This window comes from Pyxicephalus adspersus, chromosome 8 (assembly GCF_032062135.1).
Source record: "Pyxicephalus adspersus chromosome 8, UCB_Pads_2.0, whole genome shotgun sequence".
In the NCBI taxonomy this organism is placed as follows: Eukaryota; Metazoa; Chordata; class Amphibia; order Anura; family Pyxicephalidae; genus Pyxicephalus; species Pyxicephalus adspersus.
This window is the reverse complement of record NC_092865.1, coordinates 73621552-73648886: the sequence shown is the minus strand read 5'-3', so window position 1 is coordinate 73648886 and position 27335 is coordinate 73621552. Positions and strand designations below refer to the sequence as shown.

Below are 27335 nucleotides of genomic sequence, written 5' to 3'. Positions count from 1 at the left end.
CCCTTTTTGTAGGAACCACATTAGCCTTATGCCAATCCATCGGTACCTTGCTAGCGACTAAAGAGTCTCTAAAAATTAGAAATATTGGCTTTGAAATAACTGAGCTCAGCTCTTTGAGGACACATGGATGTAATCCATCAGGTCCCGGTGCTTTGTCAACCTTAATTTTTCACAGCTGTTTCACATCACAAAATTTCAGCCATTGTGAGCCATTGTGACTCATTTAAGGCAGGGACATTGCTAATATGAATTTGGACTTGAGCTCTGCCATTTTGCTTTGTGTACACAGAACTAAAAAAAAGTGTTTAGTAAATCTGCTTTGTCTTTGTGCCCAGTTACCAACCCAGCAACATCCTTTAAGGGGCCTACATGCTCTGGTCTGATCTCTTTGCTATTAATATATTTGAAAAATTTTGGGGGGTTTCCCTTACTTTCCTTTACATCTTTTGTTATATTCTTTAAAGTTTTCAAATGATGAAGGTGATCCTTCATTTTTATATTTTTGGAATGCCCTTTTCTTGTTCCTTATGGCTTTTTTAACATCAGCTGTGAGCCACATAGGTTTTAATTTTAGCCTCTTAAACCTATTACCCATTGGAATATATTTTGCAGGGTGCTTTTGTAGAACAGACTTGAAACATTCCCATTTCTGTTCTGTGTTCTTTGAGGCCAATATTGTCTCCCAGTCCAAGTCACAGAGAGCCGCTCTTAATAATGAAAAATGTGCTCTCTTAAAATGAAATATTTTTATGTTTCCTGTTTTTTTGAAATTTTATAATAATATTATTATTATCTTATTTGAACATTTGGTATAAGCTCTGCATTGTTAGAAAGAACGAGGTCCAGCAGAGTATCATTTCTAGTTGGGGCTTCCATAAACTGTACCAAAATTTATCTTGTGTTAAATTCACAAATTTCCTCCTTTTTGCTTTTCCTGTAGTGCCATTGCTCCAGTCAATTTCAGGGTAGTTGAATTTTCCCATGATTAAAACACTTCCACTTTTTGCTGCTTTTTCCATCTGTGCTAGTAGTTGATTTTCTATTTCTTCCTTAGCTCCTGGGGGGCTATAGCAGACTCCAAAAATTAATTGTGGATAAACATAGGGAGAACATGCAAGCTCTATGCAGTTCATGTCCTGACTGAGGTTTAAACCTAGGACCTAGCGCTGCAAAGGCCACCGTTCTAAACTCTAAGCCACAATGCTGCCCCATCTACTGTAGGCAGTGATTTCTGTTTTCTCTCCTTGAGTGTATACACTGTAATGGTGTCTCTTACCTGGAAATCCTGTCATGAAGGTTCTTATACAAACACTTTCTGATATATAGCAATAGTGCCATGTTCCTGATTTCCTGCATTTTTATACTATCACACAGGCTTCCAATGCAGACTATTAGTGGTCACAACTAGTTTAATACATATACAAGATGTGACAAAATTGGCAGCATGGAGCCATTCTCTTCGAAGACCAGCCTAGTTAGAGAATGTAGCCTTTTTTGGTATGCAGATTTTTTTCCAACTCTGCAAGCTAACATGTGGTCTGTCCCTGTCAGCCATAGGTCTCCCTTCACTACTCCATGTTTTTTGTGATGTTTCCCAGAAGAGTATAGACCTTGATTCTAAACAGATCATCCTAAAAGGTGGTTCAGCTTGTAATCTTACCAATTGCACCAATTTAAATCTCGAGAGCTATTAAAGTTTAGTAAGAGTATTGATTCAGCAGTTTCCACAGATCTCAGTAAACCAGAAATATTGATTGCAATTAATCACTTGAGGATGTCGACTGGTTGCCAATTGCAAACATCCATTGACATAGTCAGATATGTGGCCAGAATTATGATCTTGGTAGTCACAGGCAAAGAACATTTAAAATTTTTAGTGATAAACTGTAATATGCTTGGAGCCTGGAGATGAAGTCATTCTTCAAGTGTTTGTGCCAGCAGATTGTTTTCTTCTCATTAAATAGATGCCTATTTTTAATTTCCTCCAAATCGAGATTTTCAGAAATTCCTTTGCTTTGCATTGGGCCCTTACTTTTTTCCAGTTGTATGCCCTTCAGGCTATCCAGGTAGCCAAGGTAATTTGGATGATGTGGCCCTATGGGTCAAAAGGATTTTTGTCTATCATTACTGGGACAATATTCTCCAAGTTATGAGAGTATTGGGCCATGAAAAATAATTTTATGTGCATTTGAAAAGTGGGTGGATGATGAATCTAGAGAATAGTTACCTCCTTCTCATACAGACCTAGCATATCTTGGGGGAACACAATGGTCTCAACAGGTAACTATGACATAGTGGGCCCTAACAGAGGTATTGATCTTGATTGAGCAGACAAGATCTTTTCAGATGTCATTTTCTCCTTCTTATTGATTAGGTAGCAAATGCCATCAATAGCACTTTGGGGCAGATAGTTCAAGGAACTTGACCTGGCCCAGTAAGGCTGACTTTCTCCAATATCCTGAGACTAGATTGGCCTCCCAAGGTCTTCTAGCTTTTCAACATATAGCCTTTCAAAGAAAAAGTGTCTGCCTTAGTGATAGTAGTTGACAACAATAAGTGGTCTTTACATAAGAAAACGCCTGATCTTGGGCCAATGATCCTTCTCATTTATGGACCTGATGCATCTCTGACAAAGCACAAACTGAGGAACTCCATCTCCAGGATTCTTTGCTAGCATCCCCGCGGTCAGATGATCTGACAATAGACTGTTTTTTCACCCGTAGCTTTGATTCACAGAATTTTGACGTGCCTTTTGAAGGCACTGGCTCAAGCTCCTCTTTAACTCAAAGTTCTTCTGAATCTCCACTTAAGGTCCCCTGCTCTATCTGAACCAAAAAAAATAAAATAAATAAATGCACCTGATGTCCTGTATCTTGAAAGGCAAAGACATACACCTAGGCTGCTATGAATAGATGGGGAAAACCCATATGAAAGCCAGGAATGTGACTACCAATACCACGTATAATCAAGTTTGGCAATAATTTCAAGCTTTTACTTCCCACTTGTTAGTTTCATGATGTAATGGCTATCACTGAATCCATTGATCAGAGTTCAGAACTCTCTGGACCTACAGTTCCTTTATGATTCCTGGGTCAAGCCGTGTGTTACTGATATTAAGGGCATTCAAATCCAGCAGTTGCTCATAATGTGGCTCATTATCCATGGAACCATTATGGCTACCAGATACCAAAGGCTCTGTCAAGCACTATTAGATGGGTTCTCCCATGAGTACTCGTTATTCTGGAACACCTTCAGATATGGGAGATATGGGTTCAATACACTGAATGGTCAGGTTTCAGATGTCTCATCTTTCAACAGTTACTGCTGGTCACTCAGTGCCTTTATTTGCTTCATTATTTAAGGCAATTGCAAAGAATGAAATCTTCAGGGAGCAAACTTAGTGAAAAGGAACCTACCTTGCGCTCGATTCAGAATAGAGTCAAGATCTCACTGGTCCTGCTGTCACTGAAGGCAGCCTTTTTCATGGCTGTCATTGAGGTCAGAAGAGTTTTAGAGATTTAACCTTTGGGTGCCTAAAAAAATTTTATCTCCTTTCTTACCAGACTGAACATTCTTGCCCATACCTGGCCTCCACCCCCGGGGTTTTACCGACCGATCTAATAAGGAGTTTGTGTTCCCCACATGCTTCCAGAGCATGGTCAATGGACCAGCATTCATCACATCAGCAGTATTCTCCAAAAGTATCTGTGTACCTATATGTGATTCAGAACCTCTCACCTTTTCACATTCACCATCTGCATAGCTTATATGGCAATAGTTTAAAGATCCTTTAAAGGGTCACAGCTTATTCAACCCAGAACATATGCTCTTCCTGTGGGTATTCAAGTGTTATTGGACACCTACTTTAGGCGGCAACCTAGGTTCCTGCTCACACATTGAGCCTGATATATTAAAGCTCACCAAGGCTGGAGAGGATACATTTTCATCAGTAAATGTCATTACTGCATTGAACTGGCAGCATTAACTGCTGTTAGTTTGGTTTGCAAAAAAGTGTCCCTGGTTGAGTTTGCCCTTGTGAGCTTTAGGTATGTCTGAGCTTCCCTCCCTGGGTATGCTAGTTATTTCCCAATTGAATGCTGACATGCAAGAGTCAAGAAAATCTACAAAAATAACAACACAATTGAAAGAAAATAATTTTACTGCTCACCTTACTCTCTCAATACATTAGTCAGTTATGTCACGCTAAACATTAATGTAAATATTCAATTTAGCAACCTTTTTACACTTTAAGTAAGTCCACACACAGCTATTAGTTGAGAGAATCCCTTTGATAAAAATGGATTATGATCCTAATCTTAAAATTAGAAAAAACCAAGGTTAAGCAAATGTATAGATTTAGATTAGATTAGATTTATTTTTGATGGTAAATGTTTTGTGCTTACCCACCTTGGAACATTAATTTCCACATAATTCTGGGGAACATATCCTTCAGCGCCCCTAAATTCTGCTTTAAACCAGTTATCATCTGTACCAAGAATCTGTGAAGAAAAAGAAATCAATTAGCAAGCATATTTGTATTTGGTAACCTATAGTATAGTATGGTATATGTTTCTTGTCAATACTGATGAAACTAGATGTTATGTGCATAATTGTTTTTTTGGCTAATAATGACAATATTTCCAGAAACATCTTATAGCCTTTGGTGGTTTTCGTTTCCCTGTAGGGTTAACCTACATTTTGTATTTCTAAATATTTTGTATTTTTAAATGTCAAATCGGTACATTTGACCGTCTCCAATGCTCAAACGCCTGGCCAGGGGATGCAGATGTCGGGCATTGCAAACGGAGGCCCATGCAGGCCGGGCATCACCAAGTGGACACAGATGCCGGGCCGGCATCGTTGGAGGATGCCACGGGCTCATGAGGACCAGGTAAGCCCTCAGTTCCTAAGTCGCTTTTAAAATAATTGCATTGGTGAAATATAAGAGCAGTGGAATATCTTCAGGGTCATTTCCCTATACATCAAGGATTTTGGTTTGGAAAATGTTTATTCCATCTGCTCACCCCTGAGCTTCTGGTCTCATATGCTAGGTCAAACTTGTGTGTGGGGAGTTCCCAGTGACATCAGTGCGTGTGTACATTGCTGGCAGGGCGGGAAATTCAAAATCTATTTGTATTGCATCCAATACAAAATAACTGTATTGAATGCAATACATTGGATTTATATGTGTAAAATCAGTACATTGTTTTCAGGAACATTTATTTTACAAGATATATAATAGTATAAGTATAATATTTTTTTTTAAAAAAAATTTAAATATATAGATTTTTTTAATTTATTCAATTTAATATTTTTACATGATTTTGTGTTTCAAACTTTACTGTACTCATACTATTATATTATACTGTAAAATAGATTTTCATGAAAAACAATGTACCGCTTTTAGACATAAAACCGGAAAGAAATGAACCACTAGGGAGGTTATTGATCGTGGTGATATAAGAATATAGCTGAAAATATGCGTTTTTTCCCCTGTGGTTCCCTTAGTACCCAAGGAAAGTCCAGGTTATGCCAAAGTAGGAGGAACAAGAAGGAGTAACTGTTTAACATAAACCTCATTCTAACTTTGTGCCAAACATACTAGCATGTATATAGCAAAGAACGTCTGAGGAACTCTGGGGGTATCAGTTCTCCATGCATATGTAGAATAGAGAGTAATTGTGTTGCCGGGGCCATCTGTTGATCTACAGAAGAATCTGCATAACAAGCCGTATCGTGTGTCCAGTCTTTAATACAGTGGTCTTCGGGAAAATTATATTGATCCACGGCTCCAGCCGGTACACCCCCCATTGGAGTCAGGAGAAGGAGCTTGCTGGGGTGGAACACCGGCCAGAGCTGTGGACCATGTCTCTTGTACTGATCGCAGGCTCAGGGCGGTGGGCAGGTTGAGTCTCTGGAGTGGGTAGGTTCTGGCATCATGATGTCACTATGGGGGAAGTTTCTTCCCCTTTGAGTGACACAATACTCCTCAGGCATGCACGGCCCGAAGCCCCTAAGTTTAGTGGTCTGTAGGTCTGAAAAGGTTGGCGATCACTGCTCTAATATACCTTGTAATCACCAACCAGTTGTAGGACATCAGGAAAATTGGAAAATTAAGACCTCTGTCTTTGACTGGTTGCTGGAGTATACACATAGCTAATTGGGACCACTTACCTGCCAAAATATATTCACGAAAAATGTTACATTTTCTTTAAGGTTTATCTTTCTCACAATCAGAGATAACATTTGAAGTGTATACAGAATTTTGGGAAAAACAACCATCTTAATTAAACTAATTCAACCAATATAAAAGAGTTTAAAATGGGCCCATTTTTGAAACAGTAAAGTTTTGAGGGATCTTTAGAAATTATCACTCCCAGATACTTTTACCAATCCCTACACCACACATATGGATATTGATGGTTCTAACTAGGTCTATAACAATTGTGCAAATATAAAGCATTTGATGCATTCAAACTGATGGCATACCCAATACCATCCAGTACAGTGATAAAAGATGTATAATAGCTGTCAGACTACGTTTAGTTTTGAGTATATAACTAGAGTTTTATACAAGAGTAGATCAGTTTTAATTTTCCTTTTGCCAATAGGGATATCCTCAAACTCCTGAGAAAGTTCTAAAAGGCGCAGTAGAGGTTCAATGTCATAGTACCGCAGTGGATGTGTCACCAGCTCAGTTGGCACAGATGTGCACGGGGCACAGAGTTTAGGCAGCTGCCCGGTCTTCACCAGAGCTTCTAGAGGTGAAGATGTTATGCTGCGGGCAACTGCCAGGTTGTGGCCCCCGTGCACACAGAGGCAGGTGACTGCTGACAAACAGGAATCAGATGAGGTGCAAGAACGTGTGACAGAATCGAAATCAAACAGGCCAGAGGCCAGGGCAGGCGACAAGCAGGAGTACACAAAGGTTACGCCAGAGTCCTTAGAGTCAACGGCAACTCCTTGTTCAGTCAACTTCTAATTACCAGTCACTTACTTTTATAGGGGAGGTCAAGTGGCAGATGGGAGTCACATGACCAGCAAGTGAGAGAACCCACCACCAGAGGGAGAGCTGAAGCAGAGGCAGCTCAAGTGGAGTTTACATTTCTGCCAGCAGAGGGAGTGCTTCTGCGAACTACTCTGGTTCTCCGGGGTAAAAGGGCAGCTCAGCTCTCAGAGGATCACTTGATTGAGACCAAGAAGTGATTAGCTGACAGGATTCCAGAACAGGGCTGCTACTACTGCTGGCTGCAGAGGAATGTAAGGTGGATGACAAAGACAGCAGCACAAATCTCCTGGTCCTCCTGGGATCTGTGACAGTCAAGTGCTAAATTAAATACTATGGGGGATAATGGGCATCCCTGCCTAGTACCTTTAGTCATGATAATCTGATTGGATAAAGTACCATTAATGAAAAGTCTTTTTTCGGGAGAGCTATCTATACAAACTGGATTTAAGAAGTGAAAGTTTGCCCAAATGTCCTGTGGGCAAAAATAGCATTTAAGGGAAGCCATTCCACTGTGTCAAACGTTTTTTCATCGTTTAGCCCTAATAGCATATATTTAGGGGCATTTGGGTATTCAGTTGCCTATAAAAGTCTTCAAATATCCAGAATATACAAGCATTGGGGGTTTTTAATTGAAAGTGGGTTTTGTTAGCTTTATATTAGTGTTTAAAGAAATGTGAATTAATCTCGACTTTAGAGGCGATATGGGCATTTAGACATTTAACTGCCACTTGACAAGTTTGTTTCAAGGGAGCAGTGCCCTGTGTGAAATATTATCAATAGGCCGTAACTGCTTTCTCCTGTAGTGTCTTCTATTGTAAGTAGAATTATTTATGTTTTCGATTTGTGAACTCATTAATGCCTTCATAGTGCACCCCAGTAGGACGGGAGTGTCCCAATGTTCCACATTATCGTCTAAACTATTGGCCCATGGATATTTTACCAAATTTAAAAAATCAGGCCTCTGCTCCAGGTGATTTGGGATTCGCCACATTGAAGTAACAGTAAACGGTTTTGAAAACCTGGGGAAAAAAGGACTTCTCTACAAAAATATGATCTATCCTGAAAAAGAATGTGTAGTTTTGGTTCAGGAGTCTCCATCCACCACGAAGGCCTGGGAAATTAAATTTCTTAATCCTCTAGGGGGAGTTTCAGATGTTTTCTTGTCATTGGAAGAATGATCCACTGGTGAAACCAATGATCCAATGTAGTGTTAAATGACCCCCCCCCCTCCCAAAAAAAAATAAGATTTTGGTAGTGTCCATCCAACAATTTTTGGAGCCGTTTTACATAAAATGGTAAGCAGTTTCTTGTGGGCACTCATATAGAACACAAAGAGTTTACAGTTCCCCCAAATCTAAAAATACCATAACATATCTACTCTCCTCATCAGTTTCATATATCTCTAATATAATTGTATATGGCAGTCCTGCAAAGAGTAATAAAAGCCACTTTTTTGGTTCTGTGTGAGGTGGCAAAACTGCTCCTACCCATGTGTCCCGCAAAGTGGCCTCATGGCCTTTTTTCCTGTGAGTTTCCTATGAAAATACATCTGGAGATTTGCATTTTAAATGTAGCAACACCTTTTTCAGTTTTTGAGGGCTGTTAAGCCCTGCTATGATCCCAGATACAAGGTGTAACTTGGTATGTGTGACGGTTTTGTTTTGGGATGATTAGATTTCAGAGGGGCTCATAGCAGAACCAACACAACACAATACAACAATATTCCTGCCAGAACCCCAACTATTCAGGTCAGCCACAGTCCAAGCTCACTTCGGACAAACCTCCAACAATAAAGATGTAACAATTTCACACTATCCCTTAACAACCAGAAATTCCTGCATACGAAAAGTTTTAATCTTACAAACTAATAGCCACACCCAATCATAGACCAACTTCCATATTACAAAACAAATGTTCCTTTTCCTCATATTAGTTTTAGCCAATTAAGCGCTCTGACTCAAGGCTATATATATATATATATATATATATATATATATATATATATATATATAAAGTGATTATAGTGGACAGTCACAAAACCATAAAAACCATTGTAACCATGCAAAAACATTTAATAAAAAACTGGATCAAGAAAACATGTAAGATTAACAAGTGACAGAAAAGGTAAACATTCAAACGCACTTCAAATTGCAGCTCCCTTTTTGGGACGCTAATAACCAAGATTGCTATTGTGTCCAAGGCCATTCCAATTAGTGGTTTCTATATGCGAACAGGCAGTTTTGAGAAAGACCTATCTGCCTTTCGGGGGAAGCTCAGTGCCAGCCTAACTGATTCTTAGCTTTGCCAGATACATTATTGTCCCCAGGTCAACGAAACGATGGGACCACTGCAGAAAAATGTTGGAAGATTAGGATGCTAAACTCCCCAACGCTTAGTTCTCTTTGCTTTCGGTATGCTCAAAAAGTCAGTTTTTTTAATCCAGACCATGAAAAAATTTTGCTATTACTGGTTTCTGTCATTGGCTCGCTAAAAAATGGTTAGGGTCCAATTGATGTACTCTTTCAAGCGCTCGGGCAGTAAGAGGTGGGAGATTGAGGTCCTATATTAGATCAACCATCAAAAATATTTGTAAATTCTGGCCTCTATCTTCCATGGAAACAAGTAGCGTGGCTTGTGTGTTTAGTTTACCCAGTGATTCAATAGCTTGATCCTCCAAATCGCTTATACACTGCTTCAATTCAGTGATCCTTTTTGTTTTAACCTGTTGGTTAATGTCGATTCTATTGTAAGATGAAAGGTGTCAAATTTTTTGTCAAAGTAAGGCAAAAGTACATTGGACACTTCCCGGGCAGTGGAGCCCAGGGCTTGAGGGTTTAGTGGGCCACCCAGAGCCATGTCAGGCTGGTTCTGTGACACAGATAAAGGAAGAAGCTCTTTTGAAGCCAGCGATGCAGAAGGCAATGCCAGGTCCTTTTTCTGTGCAGGTTTCCCATTTTGTTTGGTATATAGCTTGCTAGTAGATTTAGTTGTCTTGCCTTCGTATCTATCCTTGGCTCTTTAGTATGGTAAAATCGTGATCTCAATATGTAGAGTTTACTAAAGATGGTAAAGGCAAACAGTGAGCAGGCTGTGTGACAAGTAGAGCCCAAGTGCAGATATTGTTAGATGTAGTAAGGACTACAAGGATTAGATAAGGTACATGTCTTATACAATTACTGGTCTATACCCCTTATCCTCTTGTGGGGTTTTAAATTCAAAACTATACATTTAGCTTAGGGAATGATACGGGTATGCTTAGTGGTACATGGAAGCATAGGAAAAAACAGGAAAACAGGAAAAAACATACATCTTGGGTTCTGATGTGTCTTGCCTTGTTGGGCTTTCTCAGGGGTAGATGAGACATATAGGAGGCACTGGTATCAATAAGATATGTAGTGAAACAATTTACAAAATGCTTTTTATACAGAAACCAAATCAGTAAGTTGGCTAGGGACCTTATTATACAGACCAATCATACAAATTAGTTTGTAATAGAATCTGAATAATTTTGCATTGAAAGGGTTGATTGTGAGATGATATATCCTGAATGTTTCAAAGTGGTAATAGTATAAAAAGAGAAGGGTAGTGTGAGATAATTACATTATAGGAGAACTATGTTTAGTCGTTTGGGGTCCACTACCCTACCAGTGTTAAGGGGTGGACCACCCAATATTTTTGTTTGATTATAGGAAATCGTTTGTATAGTTCCGAGTTCCCATGGGTGATGGACACCTATTTCTGAGTGAGTGGACAACACACCTTTATACATTCAGATTTGTTTATTATGATTTTATGATCACACCAGTTGGATACCATGTTAGTACCAGACACAAGTACAACCCTAATGTAATTAGATTTGTTGCTTTCGAATATTTAAGCTTGAACCCTCGGGGAAGAGACATTGACTCCCACTTGTTACAATGTGAAACAATATTTTCTGAGCTAAATGACATGTTCAGCTTCAAATCCTTTTAGTAGTACCTAAGATGTCTCAATTCAAGAGTGATTCTAAGGTATTACCACTGTTTTTTATACTCATACTGACTACAATACTCGTATTAAGATACATAACATAATTAATTTAGATAATAAAGGAATGTACCTCTTACATTATAACCAGTTTATTTTAAGCTAACTTTAAACGTACCTAAACTCAAATTTTTCACTTTACAAAATAGAGTAGACAACCCTTTTATTTAAAGGAAAAATCCTGTTTGAGTTTTTTTTCAAGCGCAACATCCTTTCTTTAAAAAAAAAAAAAAAAAAGGGTGTAGCACCGCCCCCCTAATTCTCGATCGCCTAGGCGATCAAAAATAAATGGGAGCGCAGATCCCGGGAGGCTCTTGATTGCTCCTTGAGATGCTTGGGCATACGCAGAAGGAACCTTTTCATCAAAAGGAAAAAAATTACCATCTCATGCATGCACGGTGAGATTGGCAAGTTTTTTTCCCCAAACTACGTCATTTAATCTTGTGCCTGCGTCGGGTGACGTAGAAAGAAGAACCAGGAAGAAGAGCGGAGAAGATGGTGGTGCCTGGCTCTCCCTCTGCGCCGGGTCCTGGGATGACGCGGGAGCCGATGGAGGAAACCTCCTGACGGATCGACTGCTCTGCGAAATTGAAGGTAAGTGACAATTTTTTGTTTTGGGTAGTTTGGGGTTTTCTTCCTCTTTAATAATTCTCACTATAGAGGGAACCAAGTTCAGGAAATGAGTATAATGTATAGTAAGTACCCATAAATAGGGACAATCTGTATATAGGATTATTTATGGACAGACTATGAAATTGGCATAATTATTGATACGTATCTATCCATCTTTATGTTTTTTATATGCATTAAACCTCACTATACTCTTTTCTTTTACAAGATATATGTTGGATAAAGTATGTAATATTGTTGCACGTATAGAAGAAATTTTGGGTTTTGGTTACAATATGTATACACTTATTTGACAGTAAAGAATCACCATCTTTGACTCTCTATACATTGATCTTACTATATAATGTAACAATTTTTTGCCAATATCAACTGTAAACTTGTTAGTATATGTACAAATGCCTGTTTATGCAAGATAAAAAATATTATGTTTGACAATTCTTTTAATATTGACTGTGTCTCATAATTTATGTGACACCTCTCACCTTTTCTTTAAACTTTTTTTTTTTCTTATGTTACATACACACAACATTTAGCAATGACTAGAAGAGTTATTGATTATGTAAATTGCACCTATCTACTTCTAAAATACACCAGTGCTTTGGATTGGTAGAAGCAGCCAAATTTTACCAACCAATCTGCCTTTTCTGCCTCTCATATGCCAGTGCGCTTTCTGTTAACAAACAGAAAACCTAGAGTTTGATACAACAACAGCAGGAGACTGCACTTCACATAGCTAACAGCAGCTATATTTGCTGATTTGAGGATCTAACTCTCCTGTGTCCCAGGCAAATGCTTTATTTATTCCAATCACACTAAAATTAAAAATTTATTAGCCACAAATTTATCTTAAATGATGATGCCTCTCATTGTTTTGTATATAAGCTACAACATTTTTCTCCTCCAACATCTTTTTCAAATGTAGGGGCTCTTGCACACTGGAAGTCAAATTTAGCCAACAAAAAGTTCACTTTATAGAGTGCATAAAAATACACATCTGCTTCCAGGGTGTTGCTCACTTGCAGGCCAGATGTGATAGATATTGCCTTATTGCTGGTGAGTGAAATTCTGGAGTGATTCTATCAGCAAGATATAATATATTTAGTATATTAGATATCTAGATATCTAATATATCTAGTTAGCACAGTGAGGGAATGTCACCAAGGAAACGGGTATTTTCTGCAATTCTTAGTTTTCCTATCCCTGGTAAGGATTACAAGTGTGCAATGGGCCTTCAGAACTTTCTTATTCGTCAGATGAAATAAGGTTGCCTTAAGGCATGAACCCTATATTATCCATGGTTTGGCCATTTTTTATTCCCAGCTTTGTCATTATACTTCATCCCTTCTGTCTAACACCTTTTTGCCCAAAGGAGAGTGCTTTGTATTTGCTAAATATCTTGGGGGCTTACAAGATTTCTCAAACAGCTATAGCTTATAGCTGAGATAGCCATCCTGATTTCCACTAGCCTAGTAATTGCAGGGTGAATAGTGTATACATCATTTACCCCATGATAGTTATCTTCCATTTTCCATTCAGCAGTGAGAGATGGCAAAAAAACTAATATAAAAATGCTGGCAAGTCACAGGCGAAGGAAGGGCAGGCTGAGTGAACCAAGCTTCTATCATCTGCAGAATCTAAACCATAGAACATACTGATAATCACTGACAAACAGTCATCTCTTATGTATTTATTGCAACAGTAAAAATGTAAAATAAGTAAAATAAGGCTTGTTTTTTTCAAGACTTTGTAAGATCCACATGTATTAAAGTCTTTGTGAACTTAAAATACAAAATTATCAGGAAGAAAACCACAGCTTTCTCATTTTAAATAATAAATATGAATGTTAACATATGTAAACATATGGGCAGTAATACAACACTGTTGCTTTCTTTTCCTAAAAACAAGTCTCTGAGCATGTTCATGCTCATCTTATTTGCCCAAATATCAGGCTGTTCCCAACCTCTTTAGCACTCAGGGCTTGCGGGAGCATTAAACTAAACACATGATTTAGCTTTCTAAAGACATTGCATTACCACATGGGCTTTGTTAACAACACAATTGACCTGGTTTATTAAACTTCTCTATGACTGGTGAAGATAGACTATCATGAATGAACCTGGGTGATTCAGCAAACCTAGATTGGATTTCTTAAAAATCATTTGTTCTTAGTTGGTAAATGCTAGTGTTGGTCGAATAGCTCACTATTCAATTCGACAGCTATTCGGCCGAATATAGCAAAAAAATTCGGGTGGTCGAACATCGAATTCGAATCCCATTAAAGTCAATGGGAGAAAAAATTCGTTTTTTTTTTTCAGCACTGTGTAGAGCTTCTACAACCTCCAAACAGATGTAAAAAGATACATTATAAAAGGATACATGAAAAGATACATTGTAAAAGGATACATAAAAAGATACATTAAAAAAAAAGATACATAACACTATTCCATACCCCTGTGCTTCACATGAATATTAACGTGCACCTGTCAAATCAATTTTAGGCTAAAGCTAGGTACACACTTCCAATAAATATTGTTAGAAAATGAACGATTACGACCGATCAACGAATATGCACGATTATACTTGAACAATCATATTGTGCACAATTCTGTACATGCTGTAACAATACGATCGTTCATATATAATCCACCAACAGTGTCCACACGCTAGATACAATCGTTTGAACGATGCAGGGAGGGACATGTAAAGGAGAAAGTGTACCGCAGAAACATGCACGAACACTGAACGCCTGTACACGATAGATAGTGAAAGATCGTTGGCCAATCAGATCCACCGTGGCGGTCGTTCATTTCCAACGACAATCCTCGTTCGTCGGTGTCCTTGGTCCCTTTTTTTGGCCGATCGGTTGTTCATCAGTCGTTTCTAACGATAATTATTGGAAGTGTGTATGCAGCTTTAGTCTACACGGACTGCATTCCCATGGGCTAATCTACACCAGGATGTTTCCTTCAGGCACATTTTTGAGCGTTATCTTAAACGTTGCTTGCAACATTTAAAAAATTAAAACGCTGGATAAACGCGGCAAAACGCTTCCATTGAACTCAATGGAGGCTTTTTCAAACGTTTTTAAGCTTTTATGAAAGCTTTCATTGAAAACAATGGGGGCTTTTATAAACATTTTTAGCATGACTTTGGAATCTGGAAGCCCCCTTTAATAAGGAGACTCCCAGATCACCACCGCCCCACCCTGGGGAATGAGTACAGGGGTACAATCCTCTTACTCATTCCCTGAAAGGGTTAAAATATATATTAAAAAATAGGACAAGGCTTTCATTTAAAATTATTTAAATTAATGTGTGTGTTTGTGTAATTTAACTTTTTTTTTTTTTTTTTTTTCTTAAATTACTGAGTTGCTGAGTTGCTGAGGAAAGGGAAATCCTGATCAGGCTTTCCCTTTCCTCAGGGAGCAGAGCAATCAGCGGAGCTTTATGCTGACAGCTCTGCTCTCCTGATCCTGGAGGCAATACGAGGGCAATAGAGGTTGAATGGAAATACTATCTCCATTCATACCTCTACTGCTCTGTGATTGGTCTATTTCTCAGCCAATCACAGAGCAGTAGAGGTATGAATGGACATAGTATCTCCATTCATTGCCCTCCTATTGCCTGCGGTTACAGCTAATTGAAGGCACCTGCTTTCAATTAACTGTGACCGCACAGTTCCCACGGTCCAGGAATCCCACAATGACATTATGATTCATAATGTCATTGTCGGATAACCTGTAAAAAATAAAAAAAACAAGTTTAAAATAAAAAACACATACAAATAAATAATTAAAAAAAAAAAATGTTTTTTTTTTTTTTTGCGACCCAATTTTTGCTGTCGAATGCAGCAAAATTCGGTTCGGGTATACCCGAATTCGAACAGCCATATTCGGGTCGAATATAGGGACAACCCGAATTCGAACATCAACACTAGTAAATGCTTTAAATCCTGGACCAGATCCATTCTAGATCTAGGATCTGAGAAACTTCGGAGACTTCTAGTTATTGCATTTTCCTAAGCTCTTCCAGATTTCTGTGAGCCTCCATGATGTGATAGTATTTACATGTACCTTTACATTAGGTTCCATAAATGCCATGTTCAATGACATATGTGGCGCCTGGCAAGTCCAAAAAGATGTATTTTTGACATGAACAGTGTAGCATTTTTGACCTATATAAGATCAATTTGGGCACCAGGGTCACATTATTCAACATGGGCGTCTGTTCTTGGTCTCATCAGGGTCTTAACAAGTTTATGTGATAAATTTAGGGCTTTCTTCTTTCAAGTTTGAGTTTACTTTTCTTAACTTCCTACTATGGATATTTGTACAGCCACCTGGCTGATCACTTTTATATTCTTCTGTGTACCTCTGCACTCTGAAGGTAATCCCCTAATTAAGCATAACATTGTAAATCCTCTCTCACAATTATATTGTTAATATAATTATTAAATAATAATTAATATTTGTGTTAGTGTGTGTGTGTAAAAATCCTGTTGCTACTAAGAGAACCTCCCATATGGCAAATTATGAATAAAGAAGAAAGTAATCCCATTTCCCTTACTACCATTGTCAGCACTGGCTGACAGTAACCTGCTCTCTAGCATTTGCCCTGGGAATCTCGCATTTGGGTGGTGTCAAATGCTCCCTTTTACACACTCAATTAAAGGTGCACAGAACTGGAGGAAGTCTCCTTATTATTCCCAGCTGTGATCTGCAGTGAGAAGAATTCGCCCCTTTAGAGGCCAGCTAGTTCTGATGAGAAGTATCATCATCATCCATGACTAGTTTTAGCCAAAAACCCAAATTATGGATATGCAACGAAGAGAAAAAGATAAAGTGTTTAGGTGTTTGCAACTGAATCTATAAAAACAGGTTCAAAACATACTTCCTGTAAACCTGAAAGAAAGAAAAATATATAAAAAAACTCAATCAAGGCATCCTCCCAGAACATGAAATAACAATAGGAGAGTATATCTGTATCCTCCCTGAGTTACATTAGGGTTTCTGTCTTTGAGTTTATTGACTACAGCTTTCTGAGCATTGATAGCGAGGTTAAAAGCCATCAATTTCATGTTATCCCTTACTTATACATTGCTGTGCTCTCTTGGGAAAACTGGATGTAAGGGGCTATACCTTGAATGCGTATTTATCTAAAACATTTTAGAGGGGAGAGAACAATTTGTAATTTTTCTCTGTTAAGGAAAATAAATCTAGTATATTTACTGATTATTTAATTGTGAGAGTTAGCAGGTTTGAAGAAAAATGAAAATAATTACATATCTGCTGCTGTAGGTATTTATCTTTTTTTTTCAGGGTTATGACTATTAGGTCTTTTGATGTTACTGTGAACATTCAGGACAGTCATGCCGTGAATAGTTTCTGATTGTTAAAATAAACATATTTAAAATGGTATGTTTTGGCGATAATAATACGATAATGATATGATGTTATTCTATTTGTATTTATTAATCATTCAAAATCTTGGAATATCCAGTTAATTGAGAAATATACATCCAAGCTAATTTTAAAGCATTCAAAAGTAAAATTAGCTATTTAGCTCAAACTCTGAATTACCTCTAACATTCTACTACTACCACTGTAATTGTACAGTTGCAAAAACTGATATTTCAAGAAAAGACATTTCTACATACAAAAAATACTTTTTTTAGAATGCCTAAGCCAGGCTTAAGAAACATTATAAAAGTCTGTTTTCATTTTGTCTTAATAAATGTACCTTTTAACATTAATGATGCAATGTGATGGCACTATCATGGCACACGCAATGCCAAAGTGGAAGAAAAGTAGCAGAACAAATATGGAGCTGAAAGTGCTGTGGTCCAATAGTGAAAGTGAAATAGTGAAATCCACAGTGACCTGTGGATGTTTTATATCTAAAGCCATATGGGCTCTAATTCTCGAAGTATGGGTCATGACTTAAATTGAGTCGAATCAGATCTGTTTACTCTGGGTTGACAATCAAACGCCCTGCTGCTTCAAGGGTTACATGTGCAAGGAAAACTGTACAGCCTGTGCGGCCCTCCTGCACCTTTACAGGACTGTACAGTGGCACCAAAAATTTAACTATTAAAGGCTGCAGAGCGATGGGACAGATTGATTCCTACATGGATCTCTGCTGCTGTAGGGAGTCTTGGGACTCCCCCTAAATGCCCCTAAATGCTAAGGCCCCCTTTCAAGATTCAAAAGTGTACAGTGACCTTGCCTGGAAATTAGGTGTTTTCTGTTGCACAGTAGCAGGTAGAAGCTAGAAGGCTATAGCAGTGACTACTAATGTAGTGTGCCTGAAACTGGAATGCATGGTTGTAACTCTGTTACACAAAATTATTACTGTGCTTCTCTTCTCCTTAGCAGTATTTTCCATATTGTACTCTGTGCCATCCTTATGCCTCAGTACATTTTTTCTGTATGCTGCATATTTCACTCTTTTATGTCAATTTTCCCACCATACATGCAAAAACATTTCTCTCATTCAGGTGCCCATGGGTGCTCCAGGTCTTTATACATTCCTAATAGCATGACATTTAGGAATTTATTCTGTTTTTAGTTATTACAATAGTAGGGGATGCCTCCCTAGATAAGTTTAAAATGGTCTTTGCCAAACCCGGATTTGACAAGAAAAAAGAGAAATCAGTGTGTAGTTCAAGTAGGGACAAAAGGGTTTTATTGGCATATACATTAAAAAACGTACTTATTGAAAAGAAACTCTTGCTAACAACATATATGCTCACATGCTAGCTCAGACGGTCATTTTAAAATGGGTCTGGGATATTCCCACAACAGGCAACTAGCTTTTATAATTCCTCCTCCCTGCATCCTTGGTAAACCTGTGCCACAAAAATCTCATGTTTAATCATGAGTAAGGCATCGCTGATTCCCAAAGGCATCACATTACTCATCTTAACATCCCCCTGGAGAAGCCTTATGGCGAAATGCATTGGGAATAACCCAAATTGGATGGAATGGTTTTGCCTTATTTCTGCTAGGAATTCATTTTTGAATGCATTAGTTGATCTCTGTCTATGATAGATTACCTGTGAATACCCTCTTGCTTTGTATTCTGTACTTGTCTCTGTTGGAATTTCTGCATTATCTGTGTGCTCCTGGTCCTCTGCAAGCCCATTTCCAGACACCATTCCTTGCGTAAGTCCTGTGGGCAACTGTGTGCTGGGAAACTCACCCAGTCTCCCAAGGAGTGGGGGCTATAGGTGAAGTTTGGGAGACTGGTGCCTGGCAATTACCATCGCTGGAACAGGGCCTTACAGTCTCTAGTGAACAGCTGGAAATTTGTAAAGTGATACATTCCAATGTACAAAATGAAGCTCATTAGCATGTTAAAAGCTAGGAAAGAAATCTGCTCCCTTAATGCAGTAGGAAATTGTTCTATTTTACATAATTTCCTAAATTTTAAAAAAGATACACTTCTTTTGTCTGAACAAAATTTTCAATTCAGAAGAAAATTAAACATTTTACATTAGTGTAGAAGTATCCATCCATGTAAAACATATTATGATATATATCTAAATATGCCTGCTGTGAGGTGTCAACAATTACAAAGGCTAATAAAAGCATTTAATATTCCACTTGTACTGCATACTTGCTATTAAAATTACAACTGCTGCATGTTTATAGTACAAGTGAACATATTATCAAATTGATTTTAAAGCAAAAATTTAAGACTCTAGGAAAAAGGCATTTCTTCAATGTTTTGTCATAATACCTTTTTACTTCATAAACTAATATACTGTTTTTATGCTTCTGTTCACCTTGCTCATCACTGACTGCACCAAGGTTTTCCGGGAAGTTAGAAAGATGGCTATGCAGAAAATACACCTTGATGCTCATATTGCAAACAAGGATTTTGTAGCTCTCCAAGAAATAGCTCTCCAAGAAATGTAGCTCTACAAATCTGTGGACCATCAAACACACCGGCCTTTATTTTTTCAAATGATAGGCTAGAAAATGCCAAAATGAGGTACTTGAAACATTCTCCTTCAGTTGGCATAGCTTTAACAAACTGCTTCATCAGACCCAGTTTCATTTGCAGAGGCGGGAATATAATATTTTTTCTATCAACAAGTGGCTCATGTAGAATGTTTGGATCACTGGTTTTGGGGCAGATCTTGAAACCCAATGCCTCTCACGAGCTCTGCTGTACCACATGCACAGATAACAGGGTTACTTGGTGTATCCTCGTTACTGACCAAAAAGGAAGCATACCATTTTAAGGTCAACACAGATGACCAAATTGTGTTGGTGATATTGCAACAACTCAATGACTCTCATTATGTCTGCATATTCTGCACAAAGAGAAACTGAATAACCCATTGGACCTGACCCAAATATATTGCCAATGTAAAGTAGGACACACTTAAAACTCCGCTTTGAGCTATCGATGAATAGCCGCCATTTAGTTGAGGTATAGATTGGAATTCCCACCGGGTATGTAATGGCAATACACAAAGCCACTGTCAGTTCTAAAGTACTGCAGGAATGCAATTCAATTTCTCTAGGTTCGAAAGTACAATACCTTTGTTCCTTTTTCAAGTAAGTTTTTCTCAAGTAGTCTTGATGTTAGGAGTTCTGAAGCCTTCTTCGATGGTCCCAAATCCCGTGCCAAATCACTCAATTCATGCAAATCAAATCCCTTATGAACAGGGTCCTCTACAATTTCAAACTCTTCATCATTGTTGTCACCTAGTTCATTGCCATAACAATGTTCTTCAAGAGAGGGTAGTGTAAAAAAAAAACCTGCACTGGGATTCCATCTAAATGAGCCACTGGGCGTATAGCCGATGGTAGACTAGGATACTCTGTTACATTTATTTTTCTTGTTATATCCTGAAGTTTTCACTATACAAAAGTAACAGTCACTGAAATGATCTCCTGGCTCTCACCAAACCATAGGTTTACCAAATGGCATCTTATCACATGTTCCACATCTGTAAACCCTCAACACACTGTTTGCACGCCCTATGAGGGGCCCAAGACTTATCTTGATCACCCAGTTTAACTTTGAAAAATGCCAAATAGGCTTGCTCAACAAATGTGCTGATGTTTAGGCACTTACGATGAGAAACAGCAGAGCCAGACATGATCTGAAAGAAAGGGAAAAGGGAAAGGATGTAGCAATATGTTATATGCTGTGTATGGCCTCTAGGGGTCTCACTACTGGAATACTGGTACAACTGCTACTAACTACTGTGTGTGAGCCTCTGGAGCAGGACCAACTAACAGAACAAAACTGGCAATATTATGTGCAATACAGAACATCTTGTTTATAGGAGAACATACAATTTGGAACCATTGTACATGAATATGTTGTTTAGAGGGGCAGTGTCAAGTCTAACTGAACACTGTCAGGAGGCATTTCTTTGGGGACTAGTCCCTGCCATAAATGGAATGAAGACTATAGGACCCTCGACACACATAAGTATTACTCTTTTGTTATCTTGTTCACTAGAACATCAACAATTATATATTGGAAAGTATGGGGGGGGGGGGGGGGGGTTATTTAATCTTAGCTCAAATGTAAAACCTAAATGAACCATGTTTATTTATTTATAGAATTAAGTCATGCTACATATACTGTTACATATATATTTTGATTTTTACTCTTTTACATACTGTGTACTATAGCAAGGTCAGCATGTTAGAGTGTTTAGTGTTGGATGTCACACACAATGCATACTTTCCCTCCATTCCCGATGAAAAAAGAAACAATAGCCCTAAATCCAAGACAAGCCAAAATACTTCATTTCATACCTCATTCAGCCCAGAACAGTATGCTTATTACATACAAAACACAAAGAAGGGACCATGCCTCTGTCAATTTATCTAAACCAAAAAATAAAAATGTCATATGTTGCAGCCTGTCGGTACAGACAATGACTGCATTGGTTATTTTTCTACTTATTTTCACTTGGTAAGCTTGCAGATATGTCCATTACATGGTAGACTGATGGAATTAGAAATGTACTAAAGAAAGATCAGGTTGTTTTTTGCTGTCACATGAAGTGACAGGGTAACTGTATTACTGGCAAAATCAGTAGGTAATCTGTATTTACATAATTTATCTATCCTTCCTCTGCTCATCAGCTTTGGTGATTTGTGTATTGTGACAGTATGTCACACTTATTTAATAAAATTATTATTGTTAAACAGTATTTATATAGTGAAGTATTACAATTACACAGCGCTGTACATTGGGAATGACAGACAGATACAACAATGACACAGGGGGTGGACCCTGGCTAATGATTACAATCTAAGAGGTGGAGGATGTAGCACACATTAGGAGGGAGTTATTATTGGAAAAATTATAAAACGGTGTGTATATTGCACCCAGTGTCAGGTAGTTTATGTGACCATGTGTATGCTTGTTCCAGGGCTTAAAATATAGAGATTAGTGCTGGTGGAATTTGCCACGATTTGAATCAGTGACAGTTCATCAAATTGACCTAGTGATCAGGTTGATGCAGCACTAAAGAAGCACTAAAACCCTGCAAGGTATTTTAGGGCCAGCATATAATTCCGTGAAAAAACAATTTTTTTTTTGATACATACAAAGTAAAGTATCTGGCAGTTAAATCTGCCCATATTAGGCAAAATGGCATAAAATCACAATATAATACAAAAGTAGATTTAATACATGTATGTAAAGATAATAGGCTGCACAGTCGATACAGTGTTTAAAAAAATTAGACATAAAGCTTCAATCATTTTTTACAGAGATGTCACAAATGGAAGGTGACTTTAATAAAGTGACACAATTTGCAGGGAATAAAAACTTCTTCAGATGATGTATAGTCTATAGTAATTTTGCATGTTCTATGAACAAAACATAAATTATAAATGACTTGTCGATTTGTACCATATAGCAATAAAAGTATTATCAATACATCCAAAGTAGTGAAATACCAATATGTTGTTAGGCACTAGTTTTAGTATTGGGGAGTATGTGAATCTGGTTGGCTGTCAGTCTGCTGGCTGAATTAGCTGGGCTGTGCTATACCAAACATGGTCATTGTAGCATATGGCCCAGTGCTGAATCAGACCACTAAACATTGGAGATGTTAGGATTTATATGCTTCAGGTCTAGGGAGAACTTTCTATACTATCTGGGCAGTGCTGAATTTGAAACAGTACAGAAAGTTACAATATTTGACAGTAACTGCACTCCATAATCAGCTGCGGTAGATTTTCTGTAATGACCTGCTGCTTTGTTTTATAAATTAGTGGTACTGGGTGTATTACCATTTTTTGCTATGAACAAATGAGATCACCTCTGAGTTTTCATTTTCTTTAAGTAGGTAAGATTTTTTACTGCTGCCTGTTAGACTGATTTCTTTAACAATAGAAATAATTTACTCCCAACTAAAAGTATGCCTGGAATAGTAATTACTAAAACTATTACTATAATCCAGTAATAATTTCTCTACAAAAGTATGAAATAGATGTCAATTTTATTGCATTTTTAATGTTATAATAAATATGACAGCTGAGAAGTTTTAAATAAACAGCTGGAGGAAGAACAAAATGAAATATACCTTAAGCCAGTGGAAAAAGCAGAATCTTGCTACCTGTCTATACAGAGAACCTGTATAGAAATATGGGATACACCATTGCTGATTAGTTTGTAAAAGTATTCATTCTTGGATTTGTCCTAATCCTGGTTCTTTTTACTTATGCTTCTGAGTTTGTGCTTGCTCTGGGAGATTAACCCAGTATTAACTAAGCAGGAGTGCATTAGGCCCAGAGATTCAGACCCTAATCTGAATGTCCCATATCTGTAGCCAAAGGCTTAATACAGTTTTTTGTGTCAATCAGTTTTATTGAGTTTTCAGTGAAAAATAAACAAACATACATAGCAAACATTATAACATAAAACACAGATATCTTATTTACCTGAAACGGCGGTGGATCAGTTTGAACATATAGTACACAACCTTAATATAGCATATGCTCTGACAATCATGATAGTAAACCGTCAAAGCCCTCATGATACAGAATAAGATAAATCAACACAAATATACAGACAATAACAGAATTACTCAAAGAGGCACACAATATGTGTAGCGCGTAAAGCGGCAAAGACCTCCTCCTCAGAGAACGGAGACTCCAATTGCGATATCACCTCAGAGTCTAGCGTCGGAAGAGCAATTTTAGTTATATAATCTTGCAAGGGGGATGGACTTGCATGGGCGGTGCGGATTTGATAGAGATCAGCATAGTAGTTATGAAAAGTTTGTAAGATCTCCTTAGGTATGGATGTCAAGCCGCCATTGGCGGTCCGGATAGATGGAATATAAGTAGTGGAAGTGCGAGGGTGTAAGCCCTGTGCTAACAATCGGTCACATTTATCCCCATACTGGTAAATTAATTTGCGGAAGCGATCCCGGTGGCGTTGGTATGCTAGGTCGTACAGCTTCCGAAGGTCCTTAGCAGCAGTCAGTTCTAAAAATACAGCTGAGGTCATGTTTTGTTTATGTAGGCCTTCCAAGGAGCGAATTTTATCACAAGTAAGTGTAATATCCTGCAATCTGATCCTTTTAGGCCAAGTTCTTTGTTGAATTAGGACCCCTCGAACCACCGCCTTCATAGCCTCCCACTGCAAAGGTAGGGGAGTGGGGTCCGAAACATGGTCCCCTATAAAATTGGTAATCGCTTCTAAAACCGCCTTCGCACAAAGAGAGTCCTTGAACAGGGAGTCATTACACCTCCATGTCCATTCTCTAGGGCCCATTTGAGGCATCTGGAGTGAGAGGGATACTGAGGAATGATCGGACCAAGGACAAGATTCTATAGAGGTAACAGGGTTCCAATCAAGTATAGAGTGGCTCGCCAAAATATAATCTATACAGGAGTACATGTTGTGGAAGTCCCACTGTGGAGGAGAAACGTCTTGCACAGGAACATAAAGTCTCCATAAAAAGGCGGGCTGTTCTCTCGACCAAACACGGCATGTGGCAGGATAAGTTGATGTCAGTGGTATTCCGGTGATGCATAGTAGCCAAAGAAACACAAAAAATTAGGATGGCAATAAAAAGTCCAAGAACAGTGCTAAAGGTGTCCTAAGATCCCTAAAAAAACACAAAAAGATAAATGTTGATGGCAGGTAGAAGTTCCAAGTGCAGTGCTAGAGGAGTCCCGAGATCCAAGAAAAATTGTTGGCGAAGCCGAAGCAACTGGCTAGGTTGTGGAAGGAGGAGGAGGAGGCGAAAAAAATGACCCGCGGAGGTGCCTGGAGAACTGTCAGATGGAAGTCGAGGAGGAACTTGTGATGGAACTGGTTTGTTGTTGAGAAGTGAAGCCTCTGTAGGCCATTCAGGTAATAGGATATCCGGAAGATGCAGATCTCGTACAATATGGGGCAGGTCTGATGGTTCACGAAGAACAAGAGTTCTACCTCCCGATCGGATAAGAAGATGAAAGGGAAACCCCCATCTATATGGGATGTTCCGTTCACAAAGAACTGTTAAAAGCGGTTTAAGAGCCCTGCGAAGATCTAGAGTATGTTTAGATAGATCAGACAGCAATTGTATCTGTGCCCCAGCGTATTCAATATTGGAAGATTCTCTAGCTTTTTTCATGTAATCTTCTTTGGTTCTAAAAAAATGGATCCGACAGATAACATCTCTAGGGCGTTGCGGATTTGTACTGCGTGGGCCCAGGGTTCTATGTATCAGATCTATCTCTATATCAACATCAGATGGGACAGCAAGAAGCTTAGCAAATATAGAGTAGGCCGCCCTGAGCAATTCTGAATTCGGTACAGTTTCAGGTAGACCCGGTATACGTATAATATTCCGCCTGTTGCGGTTTTCAGCATCATCATGCAACAGATACAACATATTAATTTGGGCCTCGTGGCGTTCCAGTATATCAGCGTGTGATGCTACTTGTGAAGAAAGGTCAGCACATTGGGTTTGCAGAGCTGTGGTAGCGCTGGTAACTTGTTGTACAGATTCGCGCAAGGCATTAAACTCTGCCTTGCAGCTCGCTTCCAAACGCCCTATACTGTGCTCTAAGTCCTGTCTGGTAGGTAAGGTATGGAGATGGGCCTTCCAGTCCCACTCCTCCACAATATCTGGATTTGCTGGGTAATGGTCCGAGGATGTTGCTGAGGAGGGCGACATACAGGGGCTGAGGATGGGGGATGCATGACATACCTCTGATGGTGGGATGCTGGAGTCATCCGACCCCTGTGCAACCGGATCCTGCTGTAGTTCGGCCCCCTGCTGCGTGCTCCACGCCGACGGTGCCTGCCCGTCGGATGTCTTCAAAAATCGAGCCCCCGGCTTTGGGGCCTTGTCTCGATCCCCGCGGCTTCCCTGGGGGAAGAAGCTGGGGATGCCTCCGGAGGAGGAATCGCCCCCTCCGGAGCGTGCCTTTTGTGCCCCCTTGGTCTTGGGGCCCATATTGTTAAAAAAAAAGAGGCGCTGCAGCACTGAAGATAATGAATTCCCCCAGGCGGAACACGGAGCTCGGATCCTGAGCTTCCTACTCCGCCGCTATCAGGACACGCCCCCCGTTAATACAGTTTTTATTTTGTTTACCAAACACAATAACTCCTTGCACTGCTATGGTTCAGAGGCCACTCAAACAGCATGATTAAGAGGCTTTTTCCTGATTGGCTGGTGGGAGGGGCGATACTGATTAAATCTGGAAGAGCAGGCATGCCCGGGCTCAGAACTGCCCGCAGAGGCGCCTGCACTTTACAAGGAAGAGGTAAGTGTGACAAAGACAGACTATGCTATGTGTTCTTTTGGGCCTACAGATAAAGAATTGAGTCAATTCATGCGCCATTCATGTAGTGTATTTTTTTTATATATACATAATATATATATATTTTTTTTTTGAGCCATACCAGGAAGAGCAGTAGTAACATTTGCATATATCAAAAAGAATGAACAGTAGTCAGTACAGGAAGTATGAAACCAGGTGCATAAAACTGGCAGAGATAAAAGAGCATATCTAGGTACATATTATAATGCAATACAACAATGTAAAATAAAAACAGCTTATTTTTTAAATTTTTGAAAGGTATGTATCGGTCATCCAGTTAGGCCTGAAGCATGCGAGGAAAGGAGCATAGAGGAAGGCCAACATGAGTGGGTACACAGGGAGCAGCATAGGGTTACGTTTTTTGGTCGGAAGTGAGCTAAGGAAGGAGGGGGGAATTCAGGAGGAGGAGGTATAGGAGGGGCAGAAGAAGTTAGAAGGTCAGGAAGAGGAAGTGGCGGTCTTTTAGGAGAGAGACAGCATACAGGGAAGGTTGTTCAGCGTGAAGGGAACGTTTTTAGTTTTTGCTGGAAAGTTTTTGGATTATTTTTTCAAAACATTTTCTCAAAAAACAAAAGTATTTCAATGCCTTGCCATCATGGCTGATATCGAAGTCCTCAAGTCCTCGCTTGAGGAACGCTGCCGGGGCCAGTATGGCTTCAGGAACCGGTGAATGTTGCACTGCACGATTGGGGGACTGGATGCCAAGCCCCCTAGGGCTCTACGCCAGGGACCCTTCAACTTAGCCCTTAATGGCTGGGGCTATGGAGGAGGTGGGGAAGAATCCTCGGCTACGGTAGAGCCTTAGCAGAGAGGCAGCCGGAGGTAGGGATGTCGGGCCTGCCTCTCTCTGTGTCCAGAGGC

The 27335-nt window shown here is 39.1% G+C and overlaps 1 protein-coding gene across 1 annotated transcript in view; it reads right to left on the bottom strand.

Annotated features, from left to right (window-relative positions):
* GRAP2 (GRB2 related adaptor protein 2) overlaps window positions 1–27335 on the bottom strand; it is a gene marked incomplete in the record, with an annotated part of 180549 nt that overhangs the window by 76601 nt on the left and 76613 nt on the right. The window contains 1 exon segment of the mRNA XM_072421157.1: window positions 4408–4499. Within this exon segment, the coding sequence (XP_072277258.1) occupies window positions 4408–4499 (92 nt within the window).